The 20,768-nt window shown below is 41.6% G+C and overlaps 1 protein-coding gene and 1 long non-coding RNA gene across 3 annotated transcripts in view; one reads left to right on the forward strand and one right to left on the reverse strand.

The window, feature by feature from the left end:
* The first annotated feature begins 235 nt into the window (after positions 1–235).
* On the forward strand, positions 236–12,590 carry SIX4 (SIX homeobox 4). 2 transcript variants are annotated; one of them, XM_082450380.1, is made up of 4 exons: positions 236–339; positions 549–1,408; positions 4,119–4,807; positions 8,209–12,590. In XM_082450380.1, the coding sequence occupies exons 1-4, from the start codon at positions 337–339 to the stop codon at positions 9,003–9,005; spliced, it is 2,349 nt and encodes a 782-aa protein (XP_082306506.1). In that variant the 5' UTR covers positions 236–336; the 3' UTR covers positions 9,006–12,590. The 2 variants fall into 2 exon arrangements, with proteins under 2 accessions (XP_082306506.1, XP_082306505.1); XM_082450379.1 differs by lacking the exon at positions 236–339 and having other exon boundaries at positions 441–1,408.
* A 5,878-nt stretch (positions 12,591–18,468) lies between these two features.
* LOC309655385 overlaps positions 18,469–20,768 on the reverse strand; it is a 42,248-nt gene continuing 39,948 nt past the window's right edge. The window contains exon 4 of the long non-coding RNA XR_014260794.1: positions 18,469–20,529. This is a non-coding gene — a long non-coding RNA (uncharacterized lncRNA). The remainder of the gene's footprint in view (positions 20,530–20,768) is intronic.

The raw sequence follows: 20,768 nt of genomic DNA on the forward strand, positions 1-20,768 counted from the left end.
TTTGAAAGAGTCTGTTGTCCAGTTTTCAGGCCACATTAGGCATGTTCCCCCCCAGGAGCAGGGCCTGAAAAGAATGTCGGTGTTTCCCTTCAGGTATAGGTGCCTGGGGGTCAGGGGGAGAGGGAACGGCAAGGGGTGGAGTGGGAGGCGGGTGATCGACAGGGATAGAAACGGTGTCTCCTCCTCCCTCTGAATGTGAAATAGCCAATGAGGTGGCGCGGCCGGGCCGGCCGGGCCGCCAGTGCCATATAGTATGCAGCAACCGGAGGAGTCACGTTGGGGGAACAGCAGAAAGCAGCTATCCTTTTACACTACTTTGCTCTAGCAGCTATCTTAATGGTGACTGCGTGGCCGGGGGGAAACCTGATCGGCCAGATCCAGCCGAAACCGGGAGGGAGGGAGTGGGCTTTCCGGAGGGGGGGAGGGGGGAGGGACACGAAGAAGGAGGAGTAAGAGAGGGGAAAAGAAAGAGGAAAAGAGTGCGAGGGAGTGAGGGAGGGAGGAAAATAAACAACAAAAAAATGTCCTCTTCCTCCCCCACCGGGCAGATTGCAAGTGCGGCGGACATCAAGCAGGAGAATGGGATGGAAAGCGCCTCGGAAGGGCAGGAGGCGCCCCGAGAAGTGGCGGGGGGCGCGGCGGCGGGGCTGAGCCCCCCGGCTCCAGCCCCTTTCCCCCTGGAGCCGGGGGACGCCGCGGCCACCGCCGCCAGGGTGAGCGGAGAGGAAGGGGCAGTGGCTGCGGCGGCGACGGCCGGAGCGGCGGCGGATCAGGTACAACTCCACTCGGAACTTCTGGGCAGGCACCACCACGCCGCGGCCGCCGCCGCCGCCGCCGCCGCCGCCGCCGCGCAGACCCCACTGGCCTTCTCGCCCGACCATGTCGCCTGCGTGTGCGAGGCGCTGCAGCAGGGGGGCAACCTGGACCGCCTGGCCCGGTTCCTGTGGTCCCTGCCCCAGAGCGACCTGCTACGTGGCAACGAGAGCCTGCTGAAGGCGCGGGCGCTGGTGGCCTTCCACCAGGGCATCTACCCTGAGCTCTACAGCATCCTCGAGAGCCACAGCTTCGAGTCGGCCAACCACCCGCTGCTGCAGCAGCTCTGGTACAAGGCGCGCTACACCGAGGCCGAGCGAGCCCGCGGCCGGCCGCTGGGCGCCGTGGACAAGTACCGGCTGCGCAGGAAATTCCCCCTGCCCCGCACCATCTGGGACGGCGAGGAGACGGTGTATTGTTTCAAGGAGAAGTCGCGCAACGCGCTCAAGGAGCTCTACAAGCAGAATCGCTACCCTTCGCCGGCCGAGAAGCGGCACCTGGCCAAGATCACCGGCCTCTCCCTCACCCAGGTCAGCAACTGGTTCAAGAACCGCCGGCAGCGCGATCGGAACCCCTCTGAGACCCAGTCCAAAAGGTGAGCGCCAACTTTCCTCCTCCTCCCCCTTCCTCTCCCCAACCCCCTTCCCAGCTTTCTTTTCCTCCAAGTGCTCGCAAACATGGCGCTTACCTTCCCCACCAGCCTGGTCCGGCTGCCCACCTCTCCCCGCCCCCCACCTCTCTCCCCGGCTGGGGGAGGGGGGGCGGCGGCGGCGAGGGGCGGGGGAACCTTGCTCCTTACCCTCCCCCCACCTCCCCCCAGAAGTTTCTGGTCGCCCGCCTAGGTCTCAGTCCCCGCCCCCACCTCGGCTGGTCACTGCTGCCCGGTTTCCCACCCCCATCCCTCTGGCTTTGAAGTTGCCACTCTCTCCCCGGTTCTGGCCGGGCGAAGGATCGTGTGTAGACGCCGGAAAGGCAGTTCTCGCTGCCGCCCAATGCCCACGGAGGTTGCCAGCGCCCGCCGGGGTCTGCACCTCCACGGGGTCACGCCTGCCCGACGCGCGCACGCGCTCCCGGACCCCCAGGGTTCGGCTGCCCCAGGCAGGCGCTGGAGGTGGCCGTGGCCGCTCCGGAGGGAGAAGAAAGTTGGTGGGGTCTGGAAGCGCAGAAGGGGGTCTGGGGACGTCGAGGTTTTATATGACAGAGTTAATCATTCACCCTGCCCGCTGTGGTTCCCTTCGCGGCCGCGGCAACTGTGGGGTGTTGGTGCGGCTCGGCTCTGCGGTGTTTTGAAACCTGATTCTGAACTCCTTCGGATCGAATTTCAGCGCCGCCGGGGTGGTGGGGCTAGAGGGCGGCTTCCCCGGCCCCTGAACCCTGCGGGGCTCCTTCCCGGTGTGGTGATTGGGGTTGGGGGCAGGCTGGCACCAGGCGGACAGCAGGGAAGGACTGGGGGCGCTATCCACTCCGCACCTCTTTGAGCGCCCACCCTGGCGGGTTTGAACTTTTTGACTGCCAGGTATTTTTTCCCAACCGGTAGAAAATACCGGGTTTTCCTGCTCTTTTGTACGTCCTCCTGAGTCAGACACCTGGTCTGTGTCTGTGTGTATTGTTGGACAAAGTAAAGAGAAGGTCGCCGAAAGGGATGGTGTCGCCAGCCCTGCGGGGAAAGGAGAGAAGGAATCCAAAAGCAGCTCGAAGGTTCTGCTGAGGGGGGGAATCTGGGAGCCGGGGAGCCCGGCCCGGCGGGGAGAAGGTGATCACCCGGCGCGTTCCAGAGCCCGCCGCGGGCCGCTCCTGCCCGTTTCTCGCCCAAGGCAGGAGGGAGGCTCCGTGCCCGAACCCGGCCTCGCGGTAACCAAAACAAAACGCGCACTGCGACCTGCGTGCACCCCTCCGCAGACTTGCGGGGGCGCGACCCAGAGGAGGCGCCTTGGTAACTCCACGCCACCTGTCCCCGTGCCTGCTTGAGGCAGCGGATCCTGTCGGCGACGGAATCCGATGAGCAGGGGGTAGGGGGGTGGGGAGCGGGCGCGGCGCGCAGGCCAGCTGCCCTGGAGCCTCCACTCCCTGGCCGGGCGCGTTCCCCGCGTCTCCCCAGCCACACACAGCCTGCTTCGCCTCCCCCCCCCCCCAAGACACACACCCGCTCCCAGCCCAGTTGCCTGGTTGAGGCCCCTTTCCGGATCTACCTCCCACCCGCATCCCCGGTGAGTCACCCTCGCAGACGGCGACGGCGGCTCAGCCTCAGCTCGTAAATCAAAGCGCCTTCTGCGCTCCTGGCCCCGCAGTCCAAAGCCGGGGTAATCCCCTCCCCTCGGCATGAAAGCGAACCGACCTCGGGGCACTGCAGGGATGTCGGATCTTATGCTGGGCCAAGTCCCGCCGCGCTCCAAACTGCCTCTGTCCCACCATCCTTTCTCCCCCGGCCCAGCCTCAGACCAAATGGGAAACACCCACCACTACCCCTCCCCAGATTTGGTATTTACCCCCAAATCGGAGAGCTGAGGAACACAGTCTTGTTTGGAACAGAAGGACTGAGGGTGCTGGGGAAGGGGTCTGATAAGTACAAGGCCACCGAGTGACCCACACCCTTTCCCTTCCACCTCACCAGGGCACTGGATGGTGTTTGTTAAATAGGCCCCTATGGCTTTCTTTGGATTCAAAGGCGACTGCACATAACAGTTCTTGGGTTGAAAGTGCCTTTCCTACAACAAGACAGCCACTTTGTTGAATGAGATAGTTGTCAGTCTGGTGGAGTAGAAGTTTGGGAGCAGGTGAGAAAATGATCTCTTGTTAACTAACTGGCAGACAAAACTGAGTACTTCCCACCTCCTGCTCCTTTGACAGTTTCATTTACCTCCAAAATCACACTAACCTGAATTGGTTTGAGGGGAAGGGAAAGAGTTCCTAAACAGAAATGACTGACCAACCCTTTAATGAGTTTTTTTTCTGTGGTATAGGTAGCAGCATATTTAACAGTAATAAATAACTTCAATGCTATAAAAACGTGTAGACAATTCTCCTGTAAATCCTATTAGCTGAATTTATATCTTTTAGACCTCTGGACTTTCTCTGAACTTATTATTAGTACAGGTTATTGAGACATGAGAGTTCCTCTTCCCAGATGCCCTGGTCAGAATCTGCTGAAAGGCCTCATAGCTAAAACAAGACTAGAAGACTTCCTGCTGTGCTTTCCTTAAACACTATCTTTAATGGGATTAGAGGCTGGTTTTCCAAACAATTGGCACTATGTAGATTGTCATTCCCATGACTTTCTGAATGTCTTGATTTCCTCCTCTGTACAGTGAGTCGGATGGCAATCCTAGCACTGAAGATGAATCCAGCAAGGGTCATGAAGATTTGTCTCCTCATCCACTCTCTAGTTCATCCGATGGTGTCACCAACCTCAGCCTTTCCAGTCACATGGAGCCAGTATATATGCAACAAATTGGAAATGCTAAAATATCATTAAGCTCTTCTGGAGTTTTGTTGAATGGAAGTTTGGTACCTGCCAGTACTTCACCTGTCTTCCTTAATGGTAATTCTTTCATTCAGGGACCCAATGGAGTTATCCTTAATGGATTAAGTGTGGGAAATACACAGACAGTGTCATTGAACCCACCAAAAATGGCATCAAACATTGTGAGCAATGGTATATCCATGACTGACATACTGGGGTCTACCTCCCAGGATGTGAAGGAATTCAAAGTTCTCCAGAGTTCTTCAGCTAACTCAGCAGCCACCACCTCCTACAGCCCCAGTGCTCCTGTGTCATTCCCAGGGCTGATACCCAGCACTGAGGTGAAAAGAGAAGGTATTCAAACAGTGGCTTCCCAGGATGGAGGTTCTGTAGTGACTTTTACCACACCAGTGCAAATTAACCAGTATGGCATCGTCCAGATCCCCAATTCCGGAGCGAGCAGTCAGTTCCTTAATGGGAGCATTGGATTCTCTCCACTGCAGCTGCCTCCTGTTTCAGTGGCAGCTTCACAAGGTAAAAGTCTGGTTTGGTACCGTAATGCACCAGTGAATGTTTTAGCCAGCTGCTGTAAATGACGCATTTGGTGAGAGCTATAGATTGCTGTTACTGTTCAGGTACCTCACTGGCTGCCACAGCTGCAGAATAGTCTTGATGTGTTTCTCTTTCTTCACAACATCCATGTAATATCCAGCTTGCTTGGTTCCCTGGCTTCATGGGGGTGGGCTTTTATTTTTCCAACAACTAAATGGAAAAATACAGTTCGCAGCGAGTCCTGCCAGTTCTACAATTATAGAAATATGCTAAGTCAATCGGTGCTTACAAAATAACCCACTGCTTGACATTTTAAGATTAAAAATTAATAATATTGCTAGAACACAAAATAAGTCAAGCAGTTGGTAAGAATGTGTAGACTTCACCTAAGAATTATTTATTTGACCAAAAGGAGTTTTAGAAGAGCGAGCTAAAGAGACTGGGTCATTTGCGTTTGATTCATGTTCCTCCTATAAGTAAGACTAACAGACCTAAAGGGAAAACAGAGGAGTATGTGATTGGCTGTTGCTGTGCATGTATACTTGCCCCCTAAATGTGTGGGTTTATTTATGGAGGTAACTGTAAGCCTTATTTTATATGTTGGTGGCTTTACTAAGGCATCTGCTAAAGGAAGCACTGATCTGAAATTTGGGAAACCTGAGACCGATATGCCAGTTCTTCAATGACTTTAAGCAAATCTGGATGGCTCTGGTTATTGTTTCTCTATAGAAACAGGAATGGTTAGAGTGGCAGTGGAGGTTGCAGAGCTGCTTGAATTCAAGAGTGGGAGATGTTAGTGCATATTTGCCTCCCTGGAAGCAAATCTGAAAGTCCAAATTTTTACCAAAACAAAATAAGTAACTGTTTGCCTTAAAGATCAGCTTCCTGTAAAATGGTTTTATCCAAAAAAAAAAAAACTCAATTTATACACAACTCTTGTTTCCACAACTATGGTCTACTTCAGTTTGAGGCATTAATGGAAGAATTGTTGTGCAGTAAATTCCATTCTGTTCATTTGTTTCTCTTTAGGTAAAATGGTAGTATAGTAACACACAACAGTCCTGCAGCATGCTATTTATTTCTTCATTGTTCCAGGCTATGGAAAGGATTAAGCTTAGTCACTATCCAACACAGGGCAAAAATAGGAAAACCACAGGGAAAGCCAAAGTGCTTAGTTTACAATACTTTAATGTGGACCTAACCCTTTTTCTCTCTTTAGGAAATTTCCAGATAGTAGGTAACATTTTAAAGACAACAAATTTGAGCAAAAAGCATAGTATGTACATTGGGGGAGGAGAAAAGCAGGAATACTTCTCACACATAATCTAAAAAAGTGCTACCATAGAAAATTATTACAAACTAATAGCTAATTCTTAAAATGGGGCATTTAATATGAATAAGAACAGCATTTTCAGTTAAAGTAGCTAAGATCAAATGACAGAGCTGTCAATCCTTAGACTTGTCTGGGTGAGTTGAAGACATAAGTTTAACCAGATGGCCCAGGAAACAACGTTCCCTTAGAGTAACTGTGTATTGCAGTTCTCAGTAAAGCATTTGGGGATTCAGCCTTTCTCAAAACAGATACCAAGCCCTTCTTAAAAATGGCTAGACAAGGTAGATTATCTTTCTATAGTCGAAACTTATATAGAAAAGCAGAATCTCTACATCTTTTACTCACTTTATAATCTGAGTAAATAAGGGTTTTTTTTAAGCATCATTATAAAATTATACTTTGTACCTTTATCATTTCTCAACTGGGTTTTTTTTAACTGATTTTGAAATTATTGTTCAATTTATAATTCAGTTGCAGCTATACTTAAATATCAAGTTTTAGATCACATCTGCTTTTCCCCCTTCATCTATGTATTTTATAATATCTACACATTTAGAAATATTATTTTATTTATATTCTGTAGCAGTTTGGGAAAATGTCACACCTATTATGTTATATATAGCCCTATCAAAAAATAATGAATCATTTTATTCACAAATACACTGGCAAACAGTTTCACAAACGCATACACACAACAAAGTAACCATCTATTTCAGATGTCTTTTGCTACAGTTTAGTAGTCAACAAGAATTTTAAAGCCTTTTTAGTTTGTTTGACCTGGAACAAAGATTTACGTTAGAGAAGAGCTCAAACATATGTAGAAATGTTTTTCTTAAGTTCAAATAAAGTGTTTTCATTTTTTGTTTGTTTAAAGCCATTCCTTTGCATTTAAGGTGCTTAAAAATGTTTGGAAGACATATAAACAGCCCTGTGACATACATTTATCGATACAGGTGGCAACATAATCACAATTATTCTATTAATTCAAGGAGGGAAATGTTTTAGGTGAATTACCTTTAACATTAGGCTGTTTTCTCAAAATAATGAAGAGTTTACTGAACATCTAATTCAAGATCAGGGTAAACACCCTACTTGAATTATTCTGTCACAAAACTCCCCCATGTCCACCTTTCCTTTACTGGCAAGATAATTGCCATTATTTCACTGTGCCTAGGAAAAGACTCAGAAAGAAAAAGGTTTTATTTGATGGTGTGAGTTAGGGGAAGGGGGTCTAATTCATCTGCATTGTCTGACTTAGCTGATTTAAACAACTCAGCTTTCTACTTATATTTCTTTTTCTACTTCTGGTCTCTGTAGAACATTATAATGAGAGTCTCAAAAGATACAAACCTTTTACAGAAGCATTAGCTCTAGCTCTTTATGTTAATCTGTATTTTAAAAGCACATTTCATTATTATCATTAATTCTTCCTGTCACTACAACACTGAAAATTCAGAACTAGCACAACAAAAGGAAAAAAAAAAAACTATTGAATGTTTTGTTGACTTGACATTATGGTTAGTTTGGTGAAACTTTGCAACTTGTCTGTACAGGTTTATATGGTTAACTGTAAGCCCCAGGGTAACTCATTTATGTGGTATTTTCTGCATTTCCGTTTATATTTTATGTCAGTTACTGAGCTTGCCCTGAACAAAGGCATTCTCTTTCGCATTTGTGTTTTCTAGTTCTAACTGGCAGAGCGAGCAATAACTATCAACTAATTGAGAGATATCAAGTCTCAGTAATACTGAACCAGAAACTTGACTGAAATTAGAACTTAGAAACAAAAATTTTTTTTCCATTTAATTTCTAAGCCAGTAGTTCTCGCTCCCGCTTCATCACCAGAATTACTCAAGGAGTTAAAAATACACCTGTTCTGGGACTTACTGAGTCAGATAGATTCTCAGGAGCGGAGCCTTGAAATCTGTAGTTTTAAGTGCTCAAGGTGATTCTACGGAACCTGAGAAAAATCATGTGTGTAAAAAAGTAACTTTTTTCTTTCCTTATCAGCCCCATCAATGATAATCTGTACTTTTTTTTTTTTTTTTAGGTAATATTTCAGTAAATTCAAGCACTTCAGATGGGAGCACATTTACAAGTGAGTCCGCCACAGTCCAGCAAGGAAAGGTTTTCTTGAGCTCTCTTGCTCCCAGTGCAGTGGTATACACTGTTCCTAATTCAGGCCAGACTATAGGATCTGTTAAACAGGAGGGCGTGGAGAGGAGCCTGGTGTTTTCTCAGTTGATGCCTGTCAATCAGAATGCACAAGTAAATGCAAACCTGTCTTCTGAAAGTATCTCGGGAAGTGGCCTCCACCCACTGTCCTCCTCCTTAGTTAATGTATCCCCAACTCACAATTTTTCCCTGACTCCCCCTACCCTACTAAACCCCACTGAGCTAAACCCTGACATTGTTGATAGCCAGCCAATGTCTGCACCTGTGGCAAGCAAATCTACTGTGACATCTGTCAGCAACACTAACTATGCAACTCTTCAGAACTGCTCCCTTATTACTGGTCAAGATCTATTATCAGTACCCATGACCCAGGCTGCCCTTGGGGAAATAGTTCCCACAGCTGAAGCCCAGGTGAGTCACCCCTCCCCTACAGTACACCAGGATTTTGTCAGAGAACATCATTTGGTTATGCAATCAGTAGCTAACATAAAAGAGAATTTCTTAACAAATTCTGAGAGCAAAGCAACAAGCAACTTAATGATGCTGGACTCCAAATCCAAGTATGTCTTAGAGGGCATGGTTGAGACTGTCTGTGAAGACCTGGAAACAGACAAAAAAGAGCTTGCCAAGCTCCAGACTGTCCAATTGGATGAAGAGATGCAAGACTTGTAAACTTAATTTCTTTTTTTTTTTTTCCTGGCATCAGCAGGCAAATCTTTTCATGAAGACCTGAGGACATAAAGGATTTTCCCATTTGAAGGGAAACATTAGTTTTGCAAGTAAATGCATTCAAAAGACTTTGGATTAATCTGCATGAAGATCACAGTTAAATATGCAGGAGTAGAACTGCATTACTGCAGCCTTTTTGTTCACATGTGTTCTCTTTTAAATAGATGGAGACAGAGGAACAAGATGAAATATATCAAGAAGTCAAAGTGTATCATTTGGTTGACTTAACATAATTCTAAGATCAAATGGAACTTGATAAATAGTTTTCTAAATTAAAAATGTATACACTTAAGGTAGAAAATTAAATATCACTACAGAGCGTTAGAAACAATACAATTCTTTTTGTTTACTTTTACTCCACGGGCATTGGTAAGGTTAAGAAGCATAAAAGGTACTCTACACTATTCTAAGGGTATATTTTTGAATATATGCATTTCTGTTTTTCAGCATTTTTGTGAAAGTCTTGGCTTGTCTCTATACATTTCCAAATGTGATTGCTAATAGTTCACTGTGGCTGAGAAAGTTTGTAACTCCACTAAAAACTCTGAAACAAACTTCAGTATGAGTGTAAATATATTAGTCCTATAAGCAAGAATTTGGGTAATTACAGTGAATTTTATTTATGCTGTATATGTTTCTCTTATACTTCAGACACTATGAACTGAAAAGAAAAATGTTTTCGTACTGTTTAATTTATTTTTATTGTTTGAACAGGAAGTGAACAGTTATTTCCAACAAAGTTTTACTTTTTGTAGGATTTTAAAAGTAATGATTTTTATCAGGAGTCTATTAAGGTCAATATTAATAACACTGAAACAAGAAATCTAACTCCCAATATTGGAATTTTGGTACTTTTTTTCACATCCTTGTTCTTTATTTAGCAACTCTCTGATTCATTTAAATATATTTTCTACAGAATTCTATGTGCCTTTTTACCTTGTGGCCTTTTTATTACTCTTACTAAGGTACAGAAGTGTCAACAGAAGCACTGATGACTCCTTTCTACTATCCAACAGGGTTAATTTCACAGAATTGCTCTAAATCTGAAGAACTTAAGTTTCACTTATATTATTAGAGTTAATGTTTATGATGCAAGTGGTTGAACAATTAATTATTGTTGATACTTTTCATTACAAAGAAGTAACAGTTATAGACTACCATGTAAAACCAATTCTGGAGGCTATGAAAACAACCATTTTAAAGGAAAGAAAGAATATGTAACTTCTATTGAGATGAATTATGTCCTGTTGAAACTTAGTTCTAAATGTTTTAACTCAATTGTTACATTATGACATATGACTGTTGTTTGCACTATATTATCACCTCTTCTTTAAAAGTAAATCGGGGTTTCCGTAAGAAGCTTGTTTGATAATGTTGTGAGCTGTGGTTACAGTTTTTATCAGGACCCTGAACAGAAGATGTAATAATACAAATACATTTATGTAGTGAGTAAAGTCTCTGGTCTCTGAAAAGCAAGAAAAGTGAGAAAATGATCTCTTCAGAGATGACAGAAAGTTGTTGAACATGAAGATGTCACCACATCTTGCTTTCTTTAAGATCGGAACAAAGGGTCCATTGTAAGTGTCTACATGCCCATCAGCCCAGCATGTTGAATAAGGGTCATAGAGGATTTAACTTTTGTTCTTACTGCAAATGGAACTTGCAGGCATAGGTGAAGAGCCCTTTGAAGAATTCCTCCCCCATCATTTTTTTTCTCCCCCATCATTTTGATAAAGAACTTAGATCCCATTTTTTTATGGAATTAGCGAAAGTTCCTAAACTGCTGAAATTACGTGTTTTTTTGTTTTGTTTTGTTTTACAACATCAGGTTTTTTAGAGTTCTCTTCCACTCCACCACTACTTATACAGCTTGTTTGTTTCTTTGGGTGTGTGCTGATCATGTTACTGAGATTAATTACATGGGTCTATAGTGCAGTTTACATGAAAATGATGTTTTCCACTTGATTGCTGCAAATATCAAGAGTTTGTTAATTATTTTAAAATACCCATCCAATAAGAAAGATGGGAAGGTTTAAAAAGTTATATATGTTATATATACATATATATAACAGGAAAAGTTTTGTGTCTTCCAAAAATATAAGCCTCTCTTTTATTCACAGTTCTTCCTCTTTTCTTCCTTAAGAAAGAGAAAAGATAGCACAAAACTTAAGACTTACTTAGGAAACCTATTCATACTCCAACATGATGTAATTATACCCCTACAATTACTCCAGGTAGCTATACAATATATACCAGGTAAGAATCAATGCACATTATAAAGAACTTGTTCTTTTCTGTTCTTTCAGTAAAATAAGGGCCAGTTGATATGTAGCCCATATATATGGGAATGAAATAAGATAAACCCCATGATCTCCTTGCACAGAATTGCAAATGTTTTTTTGCAGTACCAAGGGCCAGACTCAGAACCCTTGTCAGAATTTCCCTCTTACGTAAACCAATGCTTGAAGACGCTGCAAATGACCCTCTAATGATCCCAAAAGAGGAATCAGAATAGGGATAAATAACTCCCTGCAAACCCCAACCCCTGCTGCTGGCTGTGTGAGCCTATCTATGCACTCTATCAGTCAGAATTGATATATAGCTCTTAGTTACATCCAGTAAAGGACAGCCTGTTGTTTAAAGAGAAGGTGCATTTGTTCCTCAGTCAAGCAAAAGCACCTGTGTTGTACTGCTTTATAGCTCACGCATATTCATGGTAAAGAAAAGACTGAATTATACACATTTCAGTGCCTTTCTTGTGTTACGAAAGGCAGGTAGATGTTATAGCCATAGATAAAATTCATAGTTGAATTGCACACTGACCTTAAATCTCCCTGTATATGCCCTTGCGTCTTGCATGTTAAAAGCTGGATAATTGGGTAGATATTGCAGCCTGCCCTACTACATGTTAGACAAGTGTGCATTAGTACATAACCAGAAGTTCTTCATTCTTTAAAATGTTTTTGACAGATCATCTCATCATAAAAATATAAATAATTCAGGAAAACTGTGGGGAAAAGAATTACATTTTATAGAAGATGTTTCAAAGTCTTCTTAGAGCTTAGATAATAGAGTAACAGTTATTTTGTATCTAACTGATACATTTTATGTTAATTTCTTATTACCACCACACATTTTATTACTCAAAATTGTATAGCATGTGACTCTTTTGGCTTTCAGGGTTCTCAAAAATTTTTTATTCTTTTGTTGCATGTACTGTATGTTTAGAGGCAACCAGTTATATACTCAATATGGTTTTACTGTGCCTTACACAAAGAGAAAATCTATACAGAATGTATATCATGGGGTGGGGTAACAGAGTCTATACTGCACTGTTAGGTGATGGCACACAGAGCATGTCCCAGAACATTTCTGTGCTTAATTACCCAACCAAAGAGATCTAAAGTATGTATGTTGTACTGTAATAGGGGTTTATGCCTGGACAATTAAGTGTTTTATTTGTTTTCTGAAATGATGTGAACTTATTTTTCTAAACACTATGCTAAATAAACTTTATATTTATACATACCTTATGTTGAAAAAGTTATTTATCCCTGGGAAAGCAGAGAAGAGTAAAGAAAAGAAAAACAAAAATCCACAAACATTTCATAGGCTTGCAAATATAAGAGGAGTCATTTGGGGAAAATAGTCTGTTGGTCTTTATACAAAATTACCCAATTCACTTAATTGTACTGCATACTTACAGCTAAATGATTAGATTTCATCCTCCTTAAAGGAAAGAAATGTGTCATTCATTTGGGTGTCCCAAAATCTGAATCTGATACCATTTTTAATGGAATTAAATTGAAAGGTCCAAGGACCTTTCCATTCCCAGCCTTACTGAAAGAGCTCAGTATCACCCCATCTTTAAAGCACTCCCATTAGCCAAAGTCTGGTTATACCACAGCTGGGTCCACCAGTGGTTTGGCTTAAAACTATGGACAGAACAGCATTACTGAGTGTGTAGAAGAGTCAGCCTTAGTACAGTTTGGTCCTCATGTTAAAATTACATGACATCTGATTTTGCATGCCTCCCACACTGAAATGAAGAGGAAACTAGATTAAAAAAATAGACTGGGACCACCTGTACAACTCTATTACAAAACTAAAGTCATTAAATTAATTTCAGGTATTATGTGTAGAGTTTTTTATAATCTTGTCATTCAGTTCATTTATTTACAAATTTTCTATGTAGTTAAACCAGTTAAAGTGAATAGTGTCTCAGTAAGTGGGTACTGTATAGGGTCAGAATATTATGGAGTGATTATATTCTATCATATTTTAACCAAACATTAAAAAAAATATTTTATATTGGAGTATAGTTGATTAACAATGTTGTATTAGTTTCAGGTGTACAGCAAAGTGATTCAGTTATACATATATATATTCTTTTTCAAATTCTTTTTTTTAATAAATTTATTTATTTATTATTTTTGGCTGCATTGGGTCTTCGTTGCTGCGCACGGGCTCTCTCTAGTTGCAGCAAGTGGGGGCTACTCTTCCCTGCGGTGCGCGGGCTTCTCGCTTTGGTGGCTTCTCTTCTCTAGAGCCGCACGGGCTCTAGGCATGCAGGCTTCCGTAGTTGTGGCATGCAGGCTCAGTAGTTGTGGCTCGCAGGCTCTAGAGCGCAGGCTCAGTAGTTGTGGCACATGGGCTTAGTTGCTCCGCGGCATGTGAGATCTTCCCGGACCAGAGCTCAAACCCATGTCCCCTGCATTGGCAGGTGGATTCTTAACCACTGCACCACCAGGGAAGCCCTTAATGAAACATTTTTAACACATTTGACAAGGTTACTGATCTACTTCAAACTTTTTTTTAGCGACAAATTTTTAAATTTAATTTTATCATAGTATAGTTGATTAAAATGTTGTGTTCCTTCAAACATTTTTGTAGCTCCTTGGAAACTAGCAAATTAAAACCCCTCAATGAGAATTCAAGACCTTTAGCTATATGATTCCATCCCACCTTTCCAGTTTGCCTTAAAAATAATAAATGTGGAAATTTACCTTTGTACCTCACCATTTCCAATACAGTAGATAGTAAATAAACAAAATACATTCAGATAATGGTCAATGCTATAAAGACAATAACAGGGTGATTGAATTGAGAATGGGGAATGGGTAGAGGTGGGGATTAGATTGGTCAAGGAAGGTCTCTGAAGAAGTGACATTCAGAAGAGAGATTTGAACAGTTCAAGGGAGCCAGCCTGCAAGACCTAGAAAAGAGCATTCCAGCCATAGGGAACAGCAAGTACAAAGGCCCTGAGGGAGGAGCACAGCGGCTGGATCACAGTGTTACACACTCTAGGGGTCATGTGAAAGGAGATCCTGTCAGAGAGATAGGCAGGGACCAGATCACAGGTAGAGCTTTATTGGTCTGTGCCAAATCATTTGAATTTGATTCTGAGAAGCAAGGAATGATATAACATGACTTCCACTTTAAAATATCAGCAGCCTATTCTTTGTAGAATGTTGTGGGAGGCAAGAGGGACGGCAGGGATTAAGAAACTATGTCACATTGTCCTAAACTGTTCGACAGGAAATATGTCAGGCACTCTTGAAGCGTGTGTGACAGTTTGTCCACAAATGTCTCCAGAATTTTGTGCTCTCTAAACCTTCTGTCTACTCGGCCTCCTGCTTTTAGTCAAAGCTGCCATCTTCCTACTATGATTGTCCCACTCTGAACCTGTGCCCTGAGCTCTAGGCTGATAGATGCACTTCCCTAATGGGTATCTTCAGAATGTCCTAGTCACCTATGACTCTATATATGAAAATTTAAACTATTATCTTCACTGTAAACCTGTTCCCCACTCTGTGTTCCTCATTCATCCATTGGCCAAATATAAAATCTGGGATTCACTCTGGCGTCTTCTGTTCCTTTCTTCCCACCTCCTCCACCAGATCACTACATCTATCCATGTCTGCTCTTTTACTGTCTCTTGAATTACTTCTTTCCCCTCCATTTCTAGGGTTACTGCTATAGTTTAGGTACTTATCATTTCTTGACTGAATTATTGCAGCCTCTGCCTGCTTGGTATCCAGGGTCTGGTCCTCATTCCAGGCTACATTACAACTATATTCAGAGAGGACTTTCAGAATTCAAGACTTATCCCAGCCTCACATTCTAGTTTGAAATCTTCAATGGCTCTCCATTGCTTATGAAATACCATTTAAACTCCTTAACATACAAAGCCTCCAAGACCCAGGCCTTACCTCTCTGTCTGGTCACATCTCTAGCCACATGAATCTGTTCCCTGAAGGCACCAGGTTCTTTCTTACCTACCAGATCTCCCAGACTCACTAGGAAGTGAGTCTGCTCCAGGAAGCTCTGTCTCACCCTCATAAACGGAATAGTACATGGCTGATTCTGTGATCAGACAGGAATTTATATCTTCCTTTCGTGTGGCACTTATCACATCACTGTAATTACGTGTTTGCCTCAACACTTTCATCTTTGTTTCTCCTTTAGTGTAGTAGAGCACAGTAGGCACTTAAAATTATTTGTTGAATGAATAGTGACTCTAACAGTCATCCATCCCTTTAAATCATTTCACTTGCTTGGATTAGGGAATTTATGGCTCAGCTGGTTAAAGTATTATCCCTATTTAGAGAACAAAAATAAATCACTGCATTTTGGGGTAGGGTCTGAGAGTGGTTCTGTGAATCTTCTAGCATTCGTAGATGGTCTTCATGGTGATTATTTTCCTTACTGCTCCAGGGTTTTTTCCACTTACTTCCAAACAGAGGCTGGGTTCCAGATGATACAAAGTTTGACAGACAATTGGGGTCATTAGCAAAAATGTACTCACTAAGCTTTTTTAGATCAATGTTTCAAAATAGCGGTATTTATACTTATATACAGATATGCTTTCTAAAAACATTCTCTCTATGGATATATTCCTATTATTGTATTTACACTGAGCAGATGTCTAAAGAGTCTATGAGGAATAGTTAGTGGAATGTAGAGTTTAGGCATCAGGAAATCTGGATTCTAGTTAGCCTTTAGATTTGGGAAATATCAACTCACCTCTCTTTTTTTCCATTGAAATGAGTGTGTTGGATATCATTATATTTGAGATCCATGTCGTTATAAGAAGAGAAAAAGGGTTAATAAAATGCACTCCCTCCCAGGCCACCCCACAGGTTAAGACGATGGAATCAATTGCAGAGTGAAAGTACACTGTGACCTGCCAAGGGCTACAAATGTAAGATAAAATAACTGATATTGAGTCAACAACTTGTGACCCCCTAGGACTATCTAGAGGTGTAGAGCTAGGTGAGGCAGGGCTGCTTTTGTACTTTTCCACCTTCTTCACCTGTATCTACTTTGCTCCCTAATGGGTCTGCCCTTCCCTCAGGTATTGTCCTAGCTTCCCAAGCTCCTTAAGTGATAATCCTGGTGTGGGTGGTTAATAGTTTAAGGTATGAAGAGCCCAACCCTCCACCCCTTGGGAATTTGTATTTTAAGGAAGCCTTTTAAAGATTCAAAAGAACAAAGCTATCATCATGGATGATAAGTTGCAGATTAATAAAACTGAGCAAGGTGTTCCCTATTTCTAAGCACAACAGACAAGTGTGTGTGTGTGTGTATGTGTGCGTGTGTGTGGGTTTGGGGACTAGGGAGAGAAGGATGGATGAGTGGAGGAAAAGCAAATGTCACCCTTTCCTTTCTTAATGTGCTCCACTTCCCTACTGGGTATCAAGGACCAGACAGTGGAATCTGAGCTGTTGGATCCTCTGAAAACAGTTAAGTGTAGTTTTCCCACACACATCTTATCCAGAGCCTGGATAATTACCTTCAAGAGGATTCCTGTGTTGAAAAGTCATTAGCTATAATGAAACCATAAAAATTAGCCATAGAAAAACAAGGGTTGTTCTGGGTTTTTTGTTTTGTTTTCTTTGCTTTTTAAGGTGTGAGCTACTTAGGAGATGTGCCAAAGAGAAACCCAAAATATATATTTGGTTAAAATTAGGGAATGTAATACAAGTTTGTATTCATTTTTATTTATTTAATAAGTATATTCTTACTGTGTTCTTTAACATCTGGATGACATTGAATATCCTAGTATAAACAATATTCATTCCTTGGCAAATTTATTGTATTAGCACTTAATGGGAATCAGGATGGATTAAATTCTGTCCCTGCATGAATACTCATCAGGGATCTTAAAAGTGATCAAGGGCTTCCCTGGTGGCGCAGTGGTTGAGAGTCTGCCTGCCAATGCAGGGGACACAGGTTCGAGCCCTGGTCTGGGAAGATCCCACATGCCGCGGAGCAAATGGGCCCGTGAGCCACAACTACTGAGCCTGCGCGTCTGGAGCCTGTGCTCCGCAACAAGAGAGGCCGCGATAGTGAGAGGCCCGCGCACCGCGATGAAGAGTGGCCCCCACTTGCCACAACTAGAGAAAGCCCTCGCACAGAAACGAAGACCCAACACAGCCATAAATAAATAAAATAAAAAAATAAAAAAAAAAAAAAAAGTGATCAAGAGACTGGCACAACATTGTAAATCAACTATACTTCAATAAAAATATATATATATTTTTAAAAAGTGACCAAGTATCCTATCCCAATCATCCCAGGTAGACTTTCCAAAATATCTCCAATGAACACACACTAGTTCTAAGAATACATACAATCTCACCTAATAAGAGTCCCTTACTTCTAGTCTCATTATACAGTCATACTCTGATATCTTAACACATATCTGTCTTCCCAAGGATGAGTGCAGATTTTTGAATCAGGTAGCAAACTGGTAGTGTTATAATACTGAGCTCACAGCATGAGTCACGCTATATTAAAACAGAATTTGTGTTTTTTCAAGAAGGAATAAATTAGGCTAAAATTTGCCTTTATTTTATTTTACTTTTATTATTTTGAAGTTGTATTCATGTACTGCTATGCAATATTATACATATTATTAAAATTCACAAAATCAAAATTATACAAGTATATAAAGGTGAATAAGTTCTTATTATTGTTTACCTTTCCCAAGGAATCTTCTTGGACACACTTTGGAGGAAATATACCCCACTTTGGAGATGAGTGCTGCAAGCTAGTGTTTTCTAATTTTAATGTGCATATATAAATAGCTTGAAGATCTTGATTAAGTGTAGATTCTGATTCAGTAGGTCTGGGGTGAGGCTTGAGATTCTGTTTGTCTAACAAGCTCCCAGGTGATGCTGATACTACTGGCCTGGGGACCACACTTTAAATAGTGAGGGTTCATGCAGTAGCTTCTCTATTACTGACCTAAATCTCAATGCAAACTGAAGTTTTAACTGGTCAGTGCAATGTAGGTGGTGCAGAGAAACTGAAGATCATCAGCCAGTAGTTATTTTAAATGGTGCATATTAACAATGTAAATTAAATACATGAACCAGATTGGGTCCATATGTAAAGCATCTAAGGTGGAAAACTATTTATTAAACACTTTAAACCCCTTAAATGCATTCTCAAATACAGTAGCCATTGAAATGTTAAATACAAAGTAATCCTCTCGTTTAACACAGCAGATCTCCATGGAGCCTACAAGAAAATTTTTTTCTGTTATTACATGGCCTATAAATAAAACTGCCTTTTAATTTTTTTTTTCTGTTATTCCAAATTTTTCATTAGTTCACACTGACAGACCACTTTTCAGTCTGTCTTAGTCAGATTTCTCCATGAAAACTATTAGATGTGTCTGTAAACCAAGACAATTTTTATAAAGTAAACAGTTAAGTGTAATCTTTGATAAAATACCCTGAATCTGATCATATCACTTTCTATGCCTGATGATCACATACCTCATATGCATACTTCTCAGGGGTCTGGGTCATAGATTTCATAAGTGTTCCCCATTCATTTTCTCTGATGTAAATTTTAAAATATGGCAACATTCAGTGGAGATTTGAGCTCCCCAGTGCCAATTTGATGAAGTCCAAGTCTTAAAAATGCCAATGCACTTGTACATAAACATAAAACCAGGTCTGTGATCTGGGCCCAAGCTCCTGTACCAGAGGAGCAAACTTCTGATAAAGAACCACTTCCAAACTCTAGAAACACCAGATCTGAAAAGCTCTCAAAGCTTGGCTTTGTTGAATCGGTTTACTTAATTTAAGCCAAACCCCAGCATCCATGTGCCAAGTGCCCAGCTCATCACTTGGGATTCAAAGATGAACAGGCCAGTCTGTAGCATCTAAGAACTAAGTGAAGTGGATTGATATGGACCTATTCATGCTAAAGTACTACAAAAGAGGTATGTACAACATGTCCCTAGGAGTTGTACAAGGCCCCACAGGCAAGGTGATATTGTATTTCAAAGAATGAGTAGGAGCACTCTGGCAGGGCAGAGAGAAAGGATGTTCTCAGTGGATGATATAGCATTTATAATAAGGATTTTAAACTCTATAGACAATGATTAATCATGAAATGCATTATCATTTTTTAATTTCACTCCTCCTGTGCTTGTTAGCCATTTGTATATCATCTTTGGAGAAATGTCTATTTAAGTCCTTTGCCCCTTTTAAAATTTGGTTATTTGATTTTTTTGTTGTTGAGTTGTAGGAATTCTTTATATATTCTGGATATTAACCTCTTTTAAGATATATGATTTGCAAATATTTTCTTCCATTCCAAGGCTGTCTTTTCATTCCATTGATTATGTCCTTTGATGAACAAAAGTTTTTAAGTTTGATGTAGTCCCATTTGTCTATTTTTGCTTTTGTGGACTGTGCTTTTAGCATCATATCCAAGAAATCATTGCCATATCCAGTGTCATGAAGACTTTCTCTTATATTTTCTTCTAGTTCTATAAGTATGGGGTCTTACATTTAGGTCTTTAATCCATTGAATTAATTTTTGTATGTTGCATAAGATAAAGGTCCAACTTCATTTTTTACATGTGGATATCCAGGTTTTCCAGCACCATTTGTTGAAGAGACTGTTCTTTTCTCATTGAGCAAAGCTTACCCTTTTAACCACTATCTATAGACAGGCATACATTGTTTTATTGCTCTTTGCTTTATTGAGCTTCACAGATACTGCATTTTTTTTTACAAACTGAAGGTTTGTGGCAACCCTGCATCGCCAAATGATGGTTAGCATTTTTTAGCAATAAAGTATTTTTTAATTAAACTGTGTACATTTTTTTTAGACATAATGCTATTGCGCACTTAATAGACTACAGTATAGTGTAAACATAACTTTTATACACATTGGAAAACCAAAAACTTCTTGTGACTCATGTTATTGCAATATTCGCTTTATTGCAGTGGTCTGGAACTGAACTCACAATATTTCTACACATGTATATATATATATATATATATATATATATATATATATATATATATATATGTGATTTATTATAAGGAGTTGGCTCACTCGATTATGAAGGCTCACAAGTCCCAAGATTGTCAGGGTGTCTCAGCAAGCTGGAGAGCCAGGGAAGTCAATGGCTTAGTTCCAGTCCAAGTCCAAAGGCCTGAGAACCAGAAGAGTTGATGGTATAGTTTTAGTCTGAAGTCCAGCAGGTTTGGGACCCAGGAAGAGCCAGTGTTTCAGTTTGAGACCAGAAGCAAGTAATTTAAAATAAATAAATAAATAAATAAATAAATAAATAAATAAATAAAATTCCAGTTCAAAGGCAATCAGGGAAGAAGAATTCTCTCTTACTCAGGCGAAGGTCAGCCTTTTTGATCTTAATGTTCCACCAAATATCTG

Source organism: Balaenoptera physalus, assembly GCF_965194825.1.
Source record: "Balaenoptera physalus genome assembly, chromosome: 2".
Lineage (NCBI taxonomy): Eukaryota > Metazoa > Chordata > Mammalia > Artiodactyla > Balaenopteridae > Balaenoptera > Balaenoptera physalus.

Coding starts and splice junctions, on each gene's coding strand:
- SIX4 (XM_082450379.1), top strand. CDS start 522: ATGTCCTCTTCCTCCCCCACCGGGCAGATTGCAAGTGCGGCGGACATC. Junction 1,409..4,118: donor TCTGAGACCCAGTCCAAAAG/GTGAGCGCCAAC, acceptor TCCTCTGTACAG/TGAGTCGGATGGCAATCCTA. Junction 4,808..8,208: donor TTCAGTGGCAGCTTCACAAG/GTAAAAGTCTGG, acceptor TTTTTTTTTTAG/GTAATATTTCAGTAAATTCA.